Genomic DNA, 19,819 nt, shown 5'->3' with positions numbered 1-19,819 from the left:
TTAAACTTATTTTTTATTAGAGATTTTTTTCTTCTAATGTATATGTTGCAATCTTTTCAACTAATGAATAATAAGCAATCCCCCAAGGCCCAATGAGGTAAGGATGACTATGACACAATGAAGTTAGTCTTGTACAGACTCAGCCCGAACATTCCTGAGATGAGTGGTTAATTGAAAATCACCAAAGTACAATAGTATCCACTCATAGACTAGCAATCTAATCTGTACAAAAGCAACTAACTTTTACTATCGAACCTCAGAATTTTCAACAAGGAATTTAATCTTTCATAAGCAATTTTAAGTAAATTTGTGCCAAACCCTCCAAACAATAGTTTTTTAACTCTTAAGTTTTTTGACTTTATAAAATTTTCTTGGAACTAAAGTATAGTTAGAACTCTGGTTTTTTTTTGTCCTAAGAATCTTAGTATACAGAAATCAGGGCAAAATGTTTTGCCAGCCATTTTTAGAAAACAATTTTGGGTCTATGTTTACATGTGAATTACTTCTGTTTCTTCTTGAGACACCCATCTTCATTCACTTCATACATGACCTATTACTTTGAAATTACTACTAAAATTTTAAAAAAACATCTTCACCAACCTTTTTTTTACAAGAAAATAGTTGTAAAATTTAATAAAAAAATAAAATAGTTCTTAAAATTTCAAAGCCTACATAACTTTTAGTCCAGATGGATATTTTATTACATAAAATCTGGAGAACATTTTTTGTTTTAATAAACTGACCTCACTTAATTAAAGTATGACATACAAAGTTACACCAGAAATTATTTTAGCTGTCAAATATTTTAAATTGGAACTATATGAAGATCTGTGTTTTAATGTATGTTCTCTCTGCATTCTCTTATGAACAAATCACAAAAAGTTAATATAAAATATCTCTATCGCTGTTAGAAGTGTATTTTAATACTTAGATTTATATTGAAAAAGTATTATTTTATTAGTAAATTGTGTTCAGTATGACTTTTTAATAGTCAGATTAGCAAAAAGATAGTGATGTAAAATAAACTAATCAGGGGCACAAATTATGGGAAAATATTTGTTTTGGCATCTAAATTTAACAAATAGAAGAATCCAAAGTGCAAGTAGGAGTAGTTTTATTTTTAAAGGTTGGAGGACCAAAAAATGGGGTTTTCATGATTAATTCAACTCTAACTCAATCCAAGGGTAAGCCACATATTTTTTTTTTAAATTAAACAATTCTTTATTATTCCCTTTCAAATAACTTATTAACAAATGAATAAGCGAGATGTAAACCTATTCAAAATGAAATGCTTTGAATGTAATTTTCTATATAATAAGAAGTGATATAATAAGAAGAATATGTTATTTAATGAAACTAATGAGAATGAATAATAACTACAGATATTAATGATTAAAAAATTTAAATACTATCATTCTGGAAGTGCCTGTTCATATGGAAAACGAAATAATATGTAAGTATATTATTATATAAATATATTTTTTTAATATAATTTTAAGACATCTTAGAATTCTAAGATGTTAAAAGTATCTTACCATTACATATTTGCATTATAAAAATTTTCTTCCAGCGACAGAATTCTGATGGGTAAATCATAATATAATATTGAATAGTTTTTTTGAAATATCTATTCGTACCACTAGGTAATGCGCTTAAAATAGTTATTTGTAAACATTTCATTTTCTTTGTTTACATCAAGATTTTTTTCACATGCAAGATTGTAACAATTAATAAAGATAGAATAGAACTAAGTAATAGATAACAATAGAGCTAAGTAATTTGTTAGAAAATTACTTGTCCAAATGAAATATTTGGACAATATTTCATTTGTTCATCACTTGAATGAACAAATGAAATATTACAATATGTTATTCTAACATTAAAGTGTCATGAATACTGAATATATTACCTACTTCAGCAGTGAAGTGCTTGGAAGAACATGAATTCAAATCTTAAGTCTGACTGTATACTCCAAACTGTGAGTGACACTTTTTATTTGCCAAAGCAAATGGCATCTCCAAGGAGACAGCTCTCAAGTAGCTGGGCTCAGTTCTGCCTGTTGAATTATAATGCCTCAAAAAATAGCTTCTTTTTATCTGTTAAGTATTCATTATGGCAAAAATAAAAAAAATATGGTTACATGAAAGTATTATGTAACATTAGAAGTCAAAAGTAAGCAAATTTTTAATTGACTAATGCTTAAACAATTAACTCATCCTAAATGTTACTGTAAATCAGTATAAATGTTAATATAAATTATCAGAAATGAAAGATTTTCCCTTGATAGCAAGGGGAATATATGCAGTAATGATCAGAGACTGTTAAAATAAAATAGCAAGTTTAAAATTTGTTCTAGAGATCAAAATCTTATAACAGATTTGGATTGCAAAGAGAAATTGTATTTCTATTGAAAATGAATTGTTCAAAAACTTATTGTAACAGATGATTCAATAAAAAATATGTTAAACAATAGAAATACATTTCTTTCTATTACAACGGCATGAAAAATTTAAATATCAATGCATGATCATCAGTTTTCAGGGAAAGAAATTTACAATCCTAGCACAATTTGTAAGTACATTAAATTTTTATCACACTAAATATAAAAGTACTCTTTCACTTTTGACAAATTTTCTTTTTCATCTTATGAATGTATTATAGGCCATCACCCAATCATTTTGTTCATCTCTTAACATATTTTACATTCTCTGAAGTAAAGTATAGTAATAAATAAAATTTATTTCATCTTGTCAAAACAAAATATTACCAAATCAAAAATTATTTACAATCAATTACGTTGTAGGCAGCCATAATTACTACTGAAAAACCACTGCATGAAAAGGTTTTACACCCACTCTAAGATATTTTCACCAATTTAATAGAAATAAAATGTTAGGAAACCAGATAAGAAAAACAATGTCAAAAAAAAAGTGTATGTACACTACTTTAAATTCAAGAAGCACAGTTTCCAAAAATTGATAAAAGTGTTAAAACTGATAAAATTGATAAAACTGCTACTAATCACAATCCTCAAAAAAATAAAAAATAAAAATAAATGTAATAACATCTAATGAATTTATAAGTAAATCAATGCAGACAAAACTTTTGAAACTTTACACATGCAGATTACAAGCAATCTTAATACACCTAATGTAATATTGAAAAAAGAACATTAAATTATTATCTTGCATGTAAACAATACATTTCTATATAAAAAATAAAAATAAAAAAATGCATTTAATTTACTAACAAATAATTTTGAAATATGCTGACTAATCAGGCTGTTCAAAACAACAGTCACTATTACCCTTTCTAAGTACAATGGAATTTAATTTATTAATTTCTTTCACGAATTACAGGCTTAAGGACCAATTATTACAGCCACTTCCTTCTACTTTTTTTTAATAACAGATGAACACCATCTGAATCCAGAACCTTTTGAATGAAAGCAAACACTATCTCATAAGAATTACATAAGATGAAAAATCTTTTTTACTGAGAGTTTAATTAAATAATTTCAAGATTATGGCAGCTAAGTTTCCATCCCCATTTAATTAAAAGCACACAATTTACTAACTCTACTTCACCTGTATCAACATTCACTCACAATTGTCTATCCCCTCTACCAATATCACTCTACATTGTAATTTAATCATCTGACTGCTATCACAACTTCTGCACGAAACATACTTGATTGTTGAAAATAAATTTCACTTTTGTTTAAATAGGAAGAAAGTAAAATCACTGGTCACGCTGATGAAAATGAAATCACTAAATGGGAACTATCACATACAGTTGACATTGAGAATGTATAACATATTTAAAGGAAAACTTTATCAAATATTCTGCAAAAGAAATCCACATTGAATACATCTAAGTGGGCGGATCATTACACAGTTACTGTGTAAAAATATAGTGAATGTCAAGGATCATGTATGTTGAAAAACAAAACTTAATGACTCAGTTTTCATAAATATTCATAAAACCTTACTTGATGTATACAAGTCTCATAAAAGGCCAAAAAATAAACATCTATTCATTCACTTTCATGAACATGCAAGGTAGAAGTCTACTAGAAAACAATACCAACAAAGAAAGTATTCAATCCAAAGTATTACTGTCTTTTTTATTAAAAAAAGGAAGATTTAATTTTTTACTCATAATAATTCATACACTGTATACTGATGTGCAAAAAATACTTTTTATATAAGCTGTAACTTATAGTGTCATTCGTTTGCTGTCCAACATGACTATTATATTCTTTTTTAAATCTTTTCTCCCTACCATAATTTTAAACATAACATATAATATACAAAACACTACTATTACATTCTAGATGCAGTGACTTTATGTCTGTACGCCTTAAGTTGAGTGTCTCAAATGTGTAAAGCTTATAAACACTAAATGAAGAAGGTTAGTGGAAAAAACAGATACTAATTATTTAACCTTAAAATTTCCATTCAGCAAATGAAACTATGCACAAAGTTTTTTTTGGCTATATACAAATATTATTTAATAGTCACTTATTATTTTCAAAAAGTAAATATATATAAGCTGAGGGTACAAAAAAAAAATTTAATGAGCATTTTTCTATTGCTGATTTGGAATGGTGCTAATAATTACAGATTATGTTGCAAATTAATGGATTAAGCAATTTACTTTTACAGTGATGAGAAATGTTATAAAATGTAACTTTTTTTTAACGTGCAATTAAAGTTAAAATTATTAAAGAAAGCAGCGAGTGTAACATGTGATTATTATTTTACCACTGAAGAATGCACAAATTCTCTACTTGCCTCAATGTATACAGTAACATATTAAAATATTAAATGGTCCACAAATCCATCATTCTTCATGTGAATGCGCAGATATCATGTATCAAACTATTACAGTTAAGAAACCATATTCTCTTAAAAATCAGTAAATATGAAGATCAGAATTTCATAGATAGATTACTTTATTTTTGTTCATACTACTTCTACCCAAAAGTAAACATATTCTTTTACAAGTTACTAATTTCACATATTACTAATTTTTGTAAGATTAAAAACTTTTTTCAGGATAAGACATTCAAAAAGGAACATAGGAAGTGATATTCCAATGGCAGAGGAAAATATTAACAGCAGCAATAATTACAAATGAGGTATGTTTCATAACTATTTATATGCAATTAACAGCCAGATTAACTACACTAATTATAAAAAAAGCCTTTTATTAAAGTAACCAATAATACTCACCATGTAATAACAGAACTTGCTATAAGATATAACAAAAATACGTTTTCTAAAATGATACATCCAGTGATCGATACTGGCATTTCATTATATACTTCCACGGTTTATAGATATTACGATCAAATTATATACCAAAATAAGTTTGAATATTTTCTAAGTTAAGTGATTATTGAACAACGAATTTAACAGGACGAAAAACATGTACCCATTTCATCTTCCAAAATATATCTCGACAAGAATTAACGCAGTTTTCAAACCGGCAATTAAGTAAACCAATGCAGATAACATCGCAACTACTAATAGGAACCGAGATAATAAAAATGAGGTCGAAATATAAATAAGCATTACTTTACCAGGTACGGTATTACAAGTTATTTTTTAAAATTACTGAAATTTCTGTATAAAAATACTACTACTAATACACCAAAAGACAAAATAAACGTAAAAGAAACGCAATTTTCTTTTTAAATGTATTATTATTCTTACAATAAATTCACATACACAAATTAATCGATTGACGAACAAACAGCTCATTAGTCCAAAATATAATATCGCCATAATAGAAGTTTCATAGTGTGATATGGGAGAAATCAAGAGATTTCATTATAATACTAACAAAACTCTCTTAAGGGAAACTAAGTAAATGGATTTTTCATTTAACATAAAATAACAAAAAATCTTTGTTAATTAATTTATAAAGAGAACTAAAACTACTTATATAAATGTAACCATTGATTAATAAAGACATTTTACAAAAAAATAATTATGTCTACGTATTGTGGAATAGCACGATCCTCCTCGGTCGGTTTCTGTCGCACGAGTTCCCGTTCAATTCAGCAAATGCAAACCGCAAACGCAACCGCAACCATCCGTTCGCCCGAACTAACGGGTTAATACGGCGCGTATCGGCGCGGGGATCCACCACGGAGACTCATTCTGGCAAAAAAAGCCACAACGTTAGAATACGTCAGATATTTTAAAAAGATATTTGGTTATAATTATAACAAACATGCAAAAGGCTTATACATAAATTATTATGATACATGTAATATAACTATTTTCAAGCAACTGTACCTGAGAACAATATGAATTTCTATGTGTCCTAAAATAAAATTATTATTACAGATTCATAAATATAAAGATGAAGAAAAATATGAATATAGATTTATTTCATGGCATCAACACTGGGATCTGCAAAGTGGAATTTTTTGTCATATTTAAAAGGTATTTATCAACCAGAAGGTACTTCTAAATAAGTAATACTCAAGAGTATCCAACACTTTAAATAAATTTTTCAAATCCCAATATACTAAGTTTTTAGATAAAAACCACAATATTTTTATAGTAATTTGTATAACATTAGATTTATGACAAAGACAACTTTAAAGGACTACATCCTACATCATAGTTAGTTTTCGCCTCTTTGATTATATTTTTATTTTGTGTGATTATACACACTTTTTTATGGAACAGCAATAAATATTTTTCTTTTGTTCAAGAGTGTAATCACACTGAAATTTTTACCATAGATCATTAATATTGGTTCAACAATATTCTGGGCTAAACACCACACGCAGCGTTAAAAGATTCCAGTCTAATGTGCAAAATTTAAGTTGCCCTGGTGCATAATTTAAATTGCATGAGAATTAAATCCCTATGACTGTGAGAATCATTTCTGCTTTGTCAGATGTTTGTCCTATTTAGTTTATTAATCATTAATGAATGTCTGATAAGCCACGTATAAACATAGCAAGACTCCTACACCACTGCATGAAAATTCCTTCAAAAAATGAGTAATTATTAAAAAAATTCCAATTATAAATTTCTTCTATCAGCAAGACCTTACATAACTGGAAAGAGTTGTTAACAACTACTTCACTGAAGAATGCAAATATGATTCAAACATTCTTTCCTGCTCAAGTAGCACATTTTCTTAATGTAAACTGGCTTTCAACTAGAAGTACCATGCATACACCTAAAATATGGAACCACTTACACTTCTTTCTCCGGACTAATAACAGAGTTGCTGTTCTTTAGCTGGGAAAAAGACTGACTGTTAAGTTGATTTTTAATTGGGGTGCTTTAAGGATTAAGTTTATTCAAGTACCCGACCTTACTGATGTTCATTAGTATGCTGGCCAGAATAATTTTTAAAATTATTACTTTGTAGATTACTTTAAATTACTACTATAAATTAACTATTTAAATTATTACTTTATATTGCTATTATATGGTAGTACAATTATATTCAAATCTTTACTTCAAGTAACCCAAAAGATAAATTATTTTTTATGACAAGGTAAGTCGATGCTGCTGCTCATTGCTATATAAGAATACTATCATTGTTTCCTACAGAAATAAACAAACTAAAGAGGATAAAGTGAAGATTAAATGCCAACAACCTAAACCATATTCAATAAACAGTTACTATAAAAAAACTTGCATCAACTGGTGCCTGCTGTTCATGTTGTAGTCTGTAGCTTTTAGAAATCAATAGAGCAAATCAGAATAAAAAAATAGTAACAAGGTTTGTTTCTTGAGAAGGGACCCTCTTGGACCAACTTTACACAGGTGAATTTATAATTGTCAATGGAATTTTTTCAACATTATTATTATCATTAACAATGTTTTTGTAACAATAAAACTCACAGATTTACTGTCATTGAAATATATTCTTATGATTTTTCAGAATACAGATTTTCATATACTCTTCCTAAATCCAGAGCCCAGAGAAAAATCCAACTTTTACTTAGTAAAACAGACAGAAAAGTATGTTTTTGGAGTGTACGCAAGAGTAATTTCCTCTACTCAGTTACATAATACTACAAAAATTATCAAGGTTATCAATTCTGGTAAGGACAAACTGATAAATCAAAACTGTATTTCTAGAGGGTATTTGAACATTAACTTTTTGACAATTACCTCATGAAAAATAAGCACAAGCACTTAAAAAGGAAAAAGAATAATTTCTTCTCGCTGCACTCCAAATAAAGCTTTCATAATTTGTTGAGAAAGTAATGAAAATAATAATTTCTATTGTTTGCTTTCACTTATTTTTTTTTGTTCTGGTATTGTTTCATGGATGGAAAAATTTCTTTAACTTCTTTATACTAGGTGAAAAGTAATATACTTTCTTTGTAATAAAAATACCATCTAAAACCTTTTTTTGTCATTGGGGAGAAAATGACAGTAATAAAGTAAATGACAGTAAATGACAGTATATATATATATATATATATATATATATATTATTGATATTAGTACTAATGAAATGAATATCATAAGTTTATAGGATTATTGTCATAGCTGTAATATTTATTAAATTAGAAATTCTAATAACTCTATGCATTTGGAAATGTGCTGCCTTTGCTATACAAATTTTTTTTATATTACCCTATCCACTTCTACCTTGAGTCATAATACCTCATCTGGAAGCAATTAAATTCATTTTTGTCACCATGCTTATCTATTAGACATAAACCTGAAGCAAGTTACTAAACTATTTCTGGCAAATGTTCAATATGAAGGCAGCCAATTCTGCACTGTGATTGCAGAATAAATTTAAAGACTACAGAAAAAACTTATTTAAACTTCCATTATTATTTGTTCAAAAAGACAGGCCATAACATGCTTTAGAAAATTAGCTGTAATTCTTATAAGACTATTTTTTTTTAAAATTAAGTCACCATACTAACATGAATCATTATCAGGGTTCAAAGAACCAAAATTTCAGTACACTGTGGATTCAAAAACTGTGCAAATAAAAATGTTGAAATCTTATTTATTAAATGACTTTTAAAGAAATTTTCCATTTTCAAAATATTTTTAACTGCAAAATTCAGCACTATGTATGCAAAGTAATGATTTTTATTAAAAATATTTAAATTTCACAAACTATTTTCTCTAAAACATCTATAGCAGTCAAAATCCAAGAATTAAAAAAGTGAAAAAATATAATCAAAAATAGATATTAAAAAAAGCTAATGTGTATAAAACATACTGTGTAATACTGCTTACATACTAATAATACAATACTATTTATAATTATCAATTTACCTCTGCAAGTAATGCAACTGTTTTTTCTAATTTTTTTTTAATAACAAAGCAACTATAAAGTCTAATCAATTATGCTGCCTTTCAGAAAGGGGTTACAGAGAAACTGAACGTCCTAAACAATCAATCAGGAAAAATACTTTAACTATAATTAAAAAACATCAATCACTAATACAAAACAGGTATCAGTTTTGTTTTCCTGTTATGGTTCTTCATTTGTTACGTGTAAAACTATACTGTAAGAAAAGCGTTATTAGTTCGTTAAGTGTTTCCCTATATTCTTGATTTATTTATTTTGCAAATAAAATGTACATGAACCCAAAGGTGGGATCAGATTTGAAAGTATAGTCAGTAATTTTTAGGAATCTTAAAATTTTTAGGAATTGTTTATTTTCAAGTTCGACAAGATTGTCAGTAATTTATATAAATCTTAAAACTGCTTTATTTTTAAGTTGGATATCATACGAAGGATAGTCTACAACTCATTTGCTACAGCATCCAAAGAACACAATGGCCTACAGAAATGGCATTTTGTGCAAATGATGCAAATATAATGCTTCTTGCACACTAGAGGTGTGCAAATTATTAGACTCAAGTATATGCTGCCATAAACTAGGTCTGTAAAACTATTTTGCAAAGAAATTATGTTTCTTAATATTATTTATTGTTAAAAATTGTTTCATTTAAATAATTTAGCAGGGAAATTTTGTTTTAAAAAAATTTCCTTAATGAAATAAGGGGACTTGTTCCCATCAAATGTTTTTCAGTCTATTATACACATTATTGGTATTTCACTGTAGCTTCTTTATTGTGATATCAATGATATGATTTCAAAATAAGAGGTTATAGGAAAGATAGCACACTTATCACCTAGGAAATAGGTTATAAGTTGGTTGACATTTTACAAAAAATCAGTCACTGACATTAATATTTTACTCAGATATGGCAAAGGCTTTGTTTCAAAACGCAAAGGTAGTTGAAGATACACTTGGAAATGACTAGAGCAAGGTAAACTTAGATAACCATTTTCTTCACACATTTCCTAACTAAGTGAGGCTATCAGGTACAGCAGTAGTAAGAATAGTAACAGTAATAGTAAGGGTAATCCTGTTTTAGACATGTCTAAAAGGAGAATACTACATACTTTCTTCCTCCTTTACTTTCAGGTAGTCTTTTCTAATGAATCCACATTTTCAATAGGCAAAGAGTCTACAGTACATACACCAAATAAAAGATGAAGAGTTTAAATCACAATGTATTGGCCAAACAGTGAAACACCAAACATCTGTAATGGTGTGTAGCTCCATGTCACGAAAGGAACTGGAAGACTGGACTGCTGTACATTGTAGAAGGGAACATGAGACAGGACCAATACAGAAAAGTTATAGAAACCAGACTCCTTCCACAGTAGAAAGACTGGTTCTCTGATGGAGACTGTTTCCATGCAGAACAAGCACCCTGCCACAAAGCAACATTGGTTATGAATTTTCTTAGAGAAAATAATGTGAAACTTCTTTCTGATCAGATAATAGCCCAGAAAAAAATCACACAGAATCTTTGGGAAGTTGTCATTACACTGCTTAAAAAGAAGAAAGACCTAAACGATTGCTACAGCAAAACAATACCGATAGTCGTTTCACATGAAATCCTAATAAATTCATACATTGTAAATTTTAAGTAAAATTAAAAAAATAATTTAGTTTACATAAAAGGATTCAGGGTAAGCTTAGTTAAAATTCAGATACAGAGAAGGCTAGAAGCTAGATAGATAGCTTCTAGCTTCTTTGTGCTAGATTTAAACTAGATTTAAACACTATATCTAGCTAAAAGCTAGATGCTAAATGTTTCCATTTTGCTTCATTAGATAGTTCTGGCTATTCAAAACAATACATCAATCCTGGATTATGTCCTTTATTAATAGAAAAAAAAAAACAAGCACATCATAAGCAGTTGCTTTCACGAGTTAAGATGCCAGGGCATAATCTCAATCTGTAAATATCAAGATATGGGCTATTATATTTGTTTTTATAATGACATAACATGCACATTTGGAATTTCTTAACTGATCAAGAGATAGATATCTGTATCAGAACACAGAGAATCTGTGACATAGACCTCTGAATAATTCAGATAATCTATCTATAGCACTGAAGCAAAGAGCCAGGCAAGATGTTTGAATGGAACTTGTGCTTCAATAGGGGATGAATCAGTAAAGGGCAAAAAGAGATTACGGGCAGCCTAAATGATTACAACTCCCAAAAATGTAAACAAAACCAGTGTATGATTTTTGGGTCCACAAAATGGGAATTTATGAAATCATCAATGTCATTTTAGAACAGTGCAGACATTATACATATCTGAAACAAACATCGCTGCCAAGTTTGATCCAGACTTGTGACCCACGAATAGGCTAAGCAGTAATCTTTATAATGGAAGATCCAATACCTCCATGACTAAAGAAGGTGAAAAAAAATATAAATCAGATGCGAGTTACTGGATGCATATCATTTTCTTTGATATTCACAGTTATTTTACAATGATTACGTCCCCAAGGACGTCTTGCTCAATCTCCAAATCATGCTCCATGATTTGGGTCTCTGCAATGTCTTCTTCTTCTGCTAGGTGAAGCTCAGATGTAAGGTCACCATTTTGACATCATATAGGAGACCCAGATCGAGTTGCAGATTGTACTTGAAATGCTTGAAGAACAAGACTTCTCAGGACAATCCAATAAAGTGAGGGGAGTACACTGCTGAATAAGGTCTGCTACTTCAAAAAAGGCAGTAAAAAAGTTTTATAAATTATATATTTTTCAGGACTGGTCTTGGAACTTTTTGCTTGCCTCTTAACACTGTTTACATGCTTCTTTGTTAAAACCCAGTTCTTTTCTTGCAATACTCATAATAAAAGTTATCTGAATACAGATATTAGTAAAGAAAAAGATTTCACGTATTTTTCTATACTATTTGTCTTTGGGACAATTATGAGGATCATTGAATAATTAAACATTTTTAGTGAAGGAAAAGCTTAATAAAGTTTCAATTCCATGCATTAAGTGTTAGTTGGGAACCTTGTGAAGAGTGTTAATTAGCTGTTCAATTAATATTTACGTAAACATAACCTCTTGTCTTGGTTACAATGGTGTGTCTGCTTGAAGAAAATACTTTTGAAGAACAGCGTTCTGGGATCCGATTTTAACTTTCAGAAAGTGTACAACCTTCAGAAATATTTTCTTGGATGAACAAAAAGTATAGCAGTAGTTGCATGAACTGTGCAAGTTTTTACATGTGGGTGGATAAGTTTAAAGTGGCCATAAAAATGTGATGGATGAGCATTGCCCCAGGCATCTGATAACAGTGTTGACCTCAGCATTAGATTATCGCACTGATTCACTTGTCTAAGAAGACATACAACTTACAGTTAAACAAATTGCCGAAAAATGTTGAGTAAGTGTTAACACCCTCTGCCACCCATCTGTTCACAGCCCTATGGGCTAAACTGGAGGTCATCTTCAAAACTTCTGCTTTTGAAATATTTCAGTCTATCTTGACCAGGATGCCACTGAAGCGAATATCACAAGTGACATTCCTATCAGTGGTTTACTATTTAATGAACTCAAAACAAAACACATCTTACAGAGTCTTAAGTAATACTGCAAGGACCTAACTACAAAAGAACTGAACTTCTTACCAGTACAAGGTAAAAGTGAGTTCAACACAACACAAAACATAAAAATATTAACATTGAACAATAGTAATACAGTAGTAACATTGAAAACTGAACTACTGTATGGACTTGTGTAAGATGGGTTCTCAGAGAGCTTACTGTTCATCACAGGGTGGAAGAAGAACTGGATGAGAGTTTTATTACTCCAGTCTTACTTTACTCCCTTAACAATACATAAAATTAATACATAAAACTCTCATTAAGTGTAATGAGAGTTCTTAAAAAATTGCATTATAAGATGGCTGACAAGATTAAATACCTCCTCTGAAAGGAAATTTTTATATTACAAAATGCATGTGCTAAATGATCTCAAGGATGCTCTATGAAAAGTTTGCAAGAACCTTTTAGGCAGTCAAAAATATTAAGAATACTGTAGAATTAGTCTCCATCCATCAGCCCCACATAATTCTTAGAAGGCAGATTTTCTAAAGGCAGGAGCTAGATTTTCTAGGAACCATTATCTCAAATCTATGAAGTTCAAAGATGAGCTTCCATCACTAGAATTTGTTACTTAATGTAAACTCTATGTATATATAAAATATTTCACTCCCCCAGCAGTTATAAGAGATTATTCCTTGCAACTGCCAAGTACTTGTAGGTCAAATGATACATGTTTATATAAATGCCTAAACATGTGATCTGAGACTGCTAATGCCTGAATTCTTTTTACTAAAAAATACATATTATCTAAACAACCCACATTGTTTTTAATTTAAATAATCATTTTTAACTTTACTGGAATAGTCACCTTTTCATTAAAAAATGGGGTTCAATTTAACTTTTGAAATACGTGTATTTATTTTTACAACAGAAATTGTTAAAACAATTGCAAAAAACCAGATCTCATTTCTGCAATTGATAATGTAGAGAACTGAATTCAGAAAATTACTTTTCTGAACAAGGTATACTTTCTTTATTGCTTTGTAAAACTATTAGGATTTCTTTCAGTCAAATGAATTTTTCACAATAGTGCTTGAAAAAAAAAATAAATCTCATATTTCTGTTTTAACTTCAAAGCTTGAAAACATTTAAAAATGTCAATATTTGTTCTTCCGAAGAATAAGAAAATGAGTGTTTATAAGAAAATTTTCTCCAGGTCATTCTAATACTTCTTGCCTTCTTCTAGCTTTTAATAAATATTTGGATACTTAACATTTAATATCAATATTAAGTATATTTTAGATGAATTCAATTTTTCATTTGTCAATGATGCAAAATAATCTTATTGTGATTTACATCTAATCTTTCATTATGTATATAATTACCCTAAATATAAACAAACAGGCAGATTTAACTATAATTGTATCTCTTGATTAGAAAAACCTCCTAAATTTTGCTTATGCAAAACTATATAAAATACCCACTCATTAAAAGAAACATATAAAAACGTTAAAATATAGAAATTCTTAAATTATCACAGTTAATGTAGCATGCGATTTCATTTTTAAAAACCATGCATTACAAAAATTAACGTAGATAATTGTATTACCTTCGATCATCATAATCCCGTGTGTAATCATCATACATGCTGCGGCTGAAACAAAATATATATTTCAAAATATAAATGGATTAACACAGTAAATTAAATATAGTTTGTTACAGTACACTTCAACTATAATAATACTAGTGGAATGCCAAACTAATAAAAATTAATAATGATTGTTTAAAATATAATTTATTTATTTTAATTATTATCTTTTATATTATAATTATATAAATGTCAGGACCAAACAGGTTTTTATAACACTCACATTTTTCTTATAAAAGAGAAAATGATTGAGACAACTTTACTAACTTATTATAATCGATAATCACATATTAGTTTATTTAATAATTTTATTAATTAGATTTGTCTGAAGTTGTGGGTGAAAATACAATCTAAACTAAGATTTAAGAATAAATATAAACTTACAAATGATTTCTCCATGATAGAATAACCATAGTCTTATATATAACGATATAAGCAAATAAACTAACAGCAAATTTAAAATTAAATTAGAGGAAACAACACTATTCCGCTAAGATTAGTCAGTTGTTTTCCTTCTCAAATACTTTTTAAATAGATTACAAAAGCGAACAGAAAGCTTTTTTATTTTCTATGTAAGAGAGTCATCCAAAAAGTTAACAGTTTTTGCTTTTAGAAGGATTTTTTAATTTATTTTAATATATGTATCATAATTTTAATTCTTTGAGCTATTTTTCCACATAATCATATCCTAAGTTCAAGTATTCGTCAAATCGTGGCACTAGTTTTGTATATTATCAAGGAAATCTGTTGCCAGTCCAGTCACTCACCAACAGCTGCTTTGACATCACTTTCATAGTGGTTCCCACCAAAACCTACAAAGTATTCGTTTAATTTTTTTTGGTTTCGAAGGAGATCAAGAATGATACCCCACTGAAGAGATTGATTTACTCTGGTGTGTAGTACAAAACCCATATTTCATCACAATCTCTATGGTACCACTCCTACAATGACAGAGCAGCAGACAAGCATTTTTATTTGTGATTGTCAACATTCTTTGGAACCATTGGACACAAACTTTATGTTAATTTAAGTAAACACTCACAATTTCACGTTAAAGACTGTGACCATACAGGAAATTTATTACTAACTTCATCTAACCTCTTCAACATATCTGTCAATCTGATAGTTTAGCTGTTCAGTACAGTAATGAGAGTAGGGGGTTGTCCTGAGCATTACTCATCATGAACAAATGTTCTCCCTGCTGTAAATAAGCAACACAGTTTCTTTATACATGCATTCATTATACTGTCTATGTAGGGGCAGTAATATGACAATGAATTTCCACAGAATAAACATCTTGCGCATTCAAAAAACATATGACTGATTTGTAACTCACAGTCTGAGGGATTTTCAATTTATTTATTTACTACACATACATATAAAATCACTCACAGTAAGCTATAAAATTTTGTACAACACTAGCAGAAAAACAAACCCATTGTGAGCAAAGCTCCACACGAATGCACAGCAAATTCTTACTTTTTGGGTAGCCTATGTGTAACATAATGTGCAGTCTCCTTAAACCTCCCTACAGCATGCTCTTGAACATGTTTCTATAACCAATATTTAAGTTTTCTTTAACTGTACCATGAAGTTAGCAAGAAATGAAAAGTTAGCACATCTCAAAAAAAAAAGCCATCATATCATTAATCACAAAGTCCTCCATTAAAACTTCAGAAACATAACAAAGTAGCTCCAAAGGTACATAACTCTGATTTTATTGTTTTATGGTTGCATAATGTTGTCCATTGAATTTTCTAAGAAATTTTCATTAATCTTTGGAATAAAGGAGCAAAGCTATAAGGAATAATAAAAGAAATGATATAAAATTTAATCTAAATTTTAGATCTTAGAACATTTTGTGATTAATTTTTGCTTTTTAAAACCTTGATGTTTAAACATATTATTAAAACCTTAATGTGTTCCTTTTTTTCTTCCTTATTCCTATTTTTTTTCCAGTGCCTAACAGTTATAGTTATAAAAAAAATAGTTTGCCAAGTATATGGCATACTTCGGAAGCATTGTTTGGGTTTCAGGAAAACGTGAAATTCTGAAAAATGGACTGACAGCTAAATTACAAAATAATAAAAGCAGCAACTAATGTTATGTTATTTACATGTAGTCAAATAATAAAGATATTGTAATTCTGGATTACAGTGAAACAAAACTGAAGAACTGAGAAGAGATCCTTAGAAAAGGATTAATGTTGCACTGAGTGGAGGAATTCCAGCTAGAAAAGGTGCAGGAATTATTAACATAAAAGGGTGTGCACAAACTATTGGCTGAAAAGGATGTAATGCAATAAATGAGAGAATTATAAAAATCAACTACATATGTGAGGATTGATAGACCTGATCCAAGTGTATGCACCCCAAAAGAACAGAGGCGAATTATTTTTGAAAGTACATACATAAAAAGGGTAAAGAAATGAGAAAACAGGCTTTAATACAAAGCTGGAAGAAAAAATGGCATTGAGTAAATACTGAGGAACCACATGGATACAGGACAGGTAATTTGTGTTAATGGAATTTGATGAAAGAAATTAACCTATAGTTATATGCTTGATTTTGTGAAAAAGAATAATACGAAAATAACATGGTATACTGAGGAGGTAGAAAAGTGGTGGGTATAAACTTACTGAGAAATAAATTAATATAAATGGATAAGAAAATGGTAGCAGGAGGTGACCACATCCCCTTTAAAAAAGATATAAGTTTACACATTGGAAATTCACGCTTACCAGGAAGAAGTTTCCTGAAATTTAATATATATAAATAGAAAGTACGATAAAAAAAAGTATAAATAAAAAGTAAGGGTCTTTACTTCATTTTAATTCCAAGACCAATGGAAAAAAATACAATATCAAAGTGGCCACTATACAAACAAAAAAAATTTCCTGGTTTAACTTGAACATTACCAAAAAGCAACCATTATAGAAGCTATCACTGAGAAAAACAAAATAGCATTTTTTCTGAACTTATGACGTGGCTATTTTATATATAAAATAGCAGCATTATATATTACGCAGTATTTTTTTATAAACAATCTTTGAAATCAATTTTTTTTATAATTTTTAATAAATTCAGTTTTTTCTTAAATCAATATCAGCTTTATTCATTCTCTGTAACAAGATAAAAAAGATATAATAATTGCAGTTATATCAAGTGTCTCTCTCAAGAGGACAGAGTTAAGATTAAAGTCATCCAAACAAAATCAAAGTTAAAAAAGGAGACAATTAATAGAAATAATAAAGTAATCAAAGCATATGAAAAACTCTAAACTGATGGAACATTAAATAATTGAAAAATTCTGTAAATGGAAAACTTGTTTCAAGAAACAAACATAACTTAAGCCTAGGGGAAAAATGCATCCATGTAAATTTAACCATTTCTGTTTGATACTTATAGTATCAAAGAAAATGGTCAAAAGGTACCAGTCATAATTTCCAGTTTTTACTATAATATTACTGTAAAAAAAAGTATTTCTATAACTTACACTAACCTAAATCTGGAAGCACCTGATGGTGGAGGTGACCTTCGACTAAACATGCTATAATCTCCTGAACGCTCAAATGAATCACGCAATGATGAAGGAGGTCCACGAAGGCTAAGTGGAGGAATTTCTCGACGAGTCCCAAGAGAAGGTGGAGGCAAAAAGTCTCTTGATCTAAGGGATGGTGGTGCTGGTGGACCAAGGTCACGCGGTGGGATGGGAGGAAAACGACGATCAAATGAATCATGTGAATCATCAAATCTTGAACTTGGCCTGTCATAATAACGATCATAATAACTATCCTGTAACAAAGATTTTTTACAAATTTCAGTTGGAACTGGTTCAACTTAAGTTTCTAGGTTTAAGAGAAAAATTTACATTTAACAGTTTACCCAACTGGCATTAAAAAGAATATACATTAAAATGAACAAATTTTGGAATTGTGTAATACTACTTATAGATCTGTAAATGTGCAATTCAATTTTTAGTTTGAAATACTATAAAATGTGATGACACACATTAACCGAGGGTGTATATAATGATAAAATTAAAATAAACTAACAAAACAAAATGTACCAATGTAAATGCAATGGAAATCACATTAAGTTAATCTGATAACCAAAATCAAAATCTTGGTTTGAAACAAACACCAAATTAATCAGATCAAATTAATAATAGCAATTATGGGCAACTGAACATAACTTTTACAAAACTCTGTACACATCTTAATTCGCTGTAATAAAAATACCTACACAAGTTAAAATATGCCAACTGCACAGCGCAACACAAGAACAATTTGCAGCTGCTGAATGCTACAGGTCCCTGAACAGAAATCAGCCAAAAGTACAATGCTAATAACTCTCGTGGGCTGCATTATCTCTAACAGCAAAGCAGTCATATATTTAAATACAACCTACGGACAAATTGTAAATTTTGGATTAGTAGGTAAAATACTCTTTTGTGGAGACTTCAATTCCAGCAGCTATTTACCCTTTTGATAACCCAACACATGGTGAACGACAACTTAAACATAAAATAACCTTTTTTTTTTCCTGTTTATCCTCCGGTAACTATCATTCAGATAATACTTCAGAGGATGAATGAGGATGATATAAATGAAGTGTAGTCTTGTACATTCTCAAGTTGTACATTCTTGACCATTCCTGCGATGTGTGGTTAATTGAAACCCAAACACCAAAGAACACCGGTATCCACTATCTAGTACTCAAATCCATTTAAAATCAACTTTTTACTAGAACTTGAATGAATCCTGGAATTCTCTACTTCCAATCAGCTGATTGGGAAGACGCGTTCACCACTAGACCAACCTGGTGGGTAAACATAACATAACCTGGTTTTACTCCTTATTTTTCTCATTAAGATCCCTTAATAAAAAACTGTAATAACTCTAAATCTAATAACATCAGTACCCCAACGGCAATTATCACCCGATTGTTATTCTTTAACAAAATTTACCTGTCCCTTTATTTTTTATATTTCTTGTTGTTTCATGATCTTCCCTAGAGTCCAAAAAACCCACAACATAGAAAGGTGATTTTTGGCATGATTAATGTACTTTTCTCTTGTTACAGTGAATACTAACTAACAGAATAGTAATATCTATAAACATAGGTTCTTCATTTTCCTATTTAATCTCCAGGAATTACCATTCAGGTAATACTTCAAAAGATGAATGAGGATGATATGTGTAAGAGTGTAAATGAAGTGTAGTCTTGTAGTCTCAGTTCAACTATTCCCAAGATATGTGGTTAATTGAAACCCAACC

The 19,819-nt window shown here is 29.4% G+C and overlaps 1 protein-coding gene across 3 annotated transcripts in view; it reads right to left on the bottom strand.

The window, feature by feature from the left end:
* Positions 1-5,144: 5,144 nt before the first annotated feature.
* lark (RNA-binding protein lark) overlaps positions 5,145-19,819 on the bottom strand; it is a 68,996-nt gene continuing 54,321 nt past the window's right edge. For 2 of the 3 annotated variants that reach the window (XM_075382183.1, XM_075382182.1), the window contains exons 7-9: positions 18,037-18,335; positions 14,503-14,547; positions 5,145-6,170 (exon numbers count right to left, since the gene is read on the bottom strand). In XM_075382183.1, the coding sequence (XP_075238298.1) occupies positions 6,125-6,170; positions 14,503-14,547; positions 18,037-18,335 (390 nt within the window). In that variant the 3' untranslated portion in view covers positions 5,145-6,124. The remainder of the gene's footprint in view (positions 6,171-14,502; positions 14,548-18,036; positions 18,336-19,819) is intronic. The other variant, XM_075382184.1, reaches the window with a different exon arrangement.

This window comes from Lycorma delicatula, chromosome 1 (genome assembly GCF_047948215.1).
Source record: "Lycorma delicatula isolate Av1 chromosome 1, ASM4794821v1, whole genome shotgun sequence".
Taxonomy (NCBI): domain Eukaryota; kingdom Metazoa; phylum Arthropoda; class Insecta; order Hemiptera; family Fulgoridae; genus Lycorma; species Lycorma delicatula.
The sequence above is the reverse complement of the archived record's forward strand: the minus strand, read 5'-3'. Positions and strand labels throughout refer to the sequence as shown.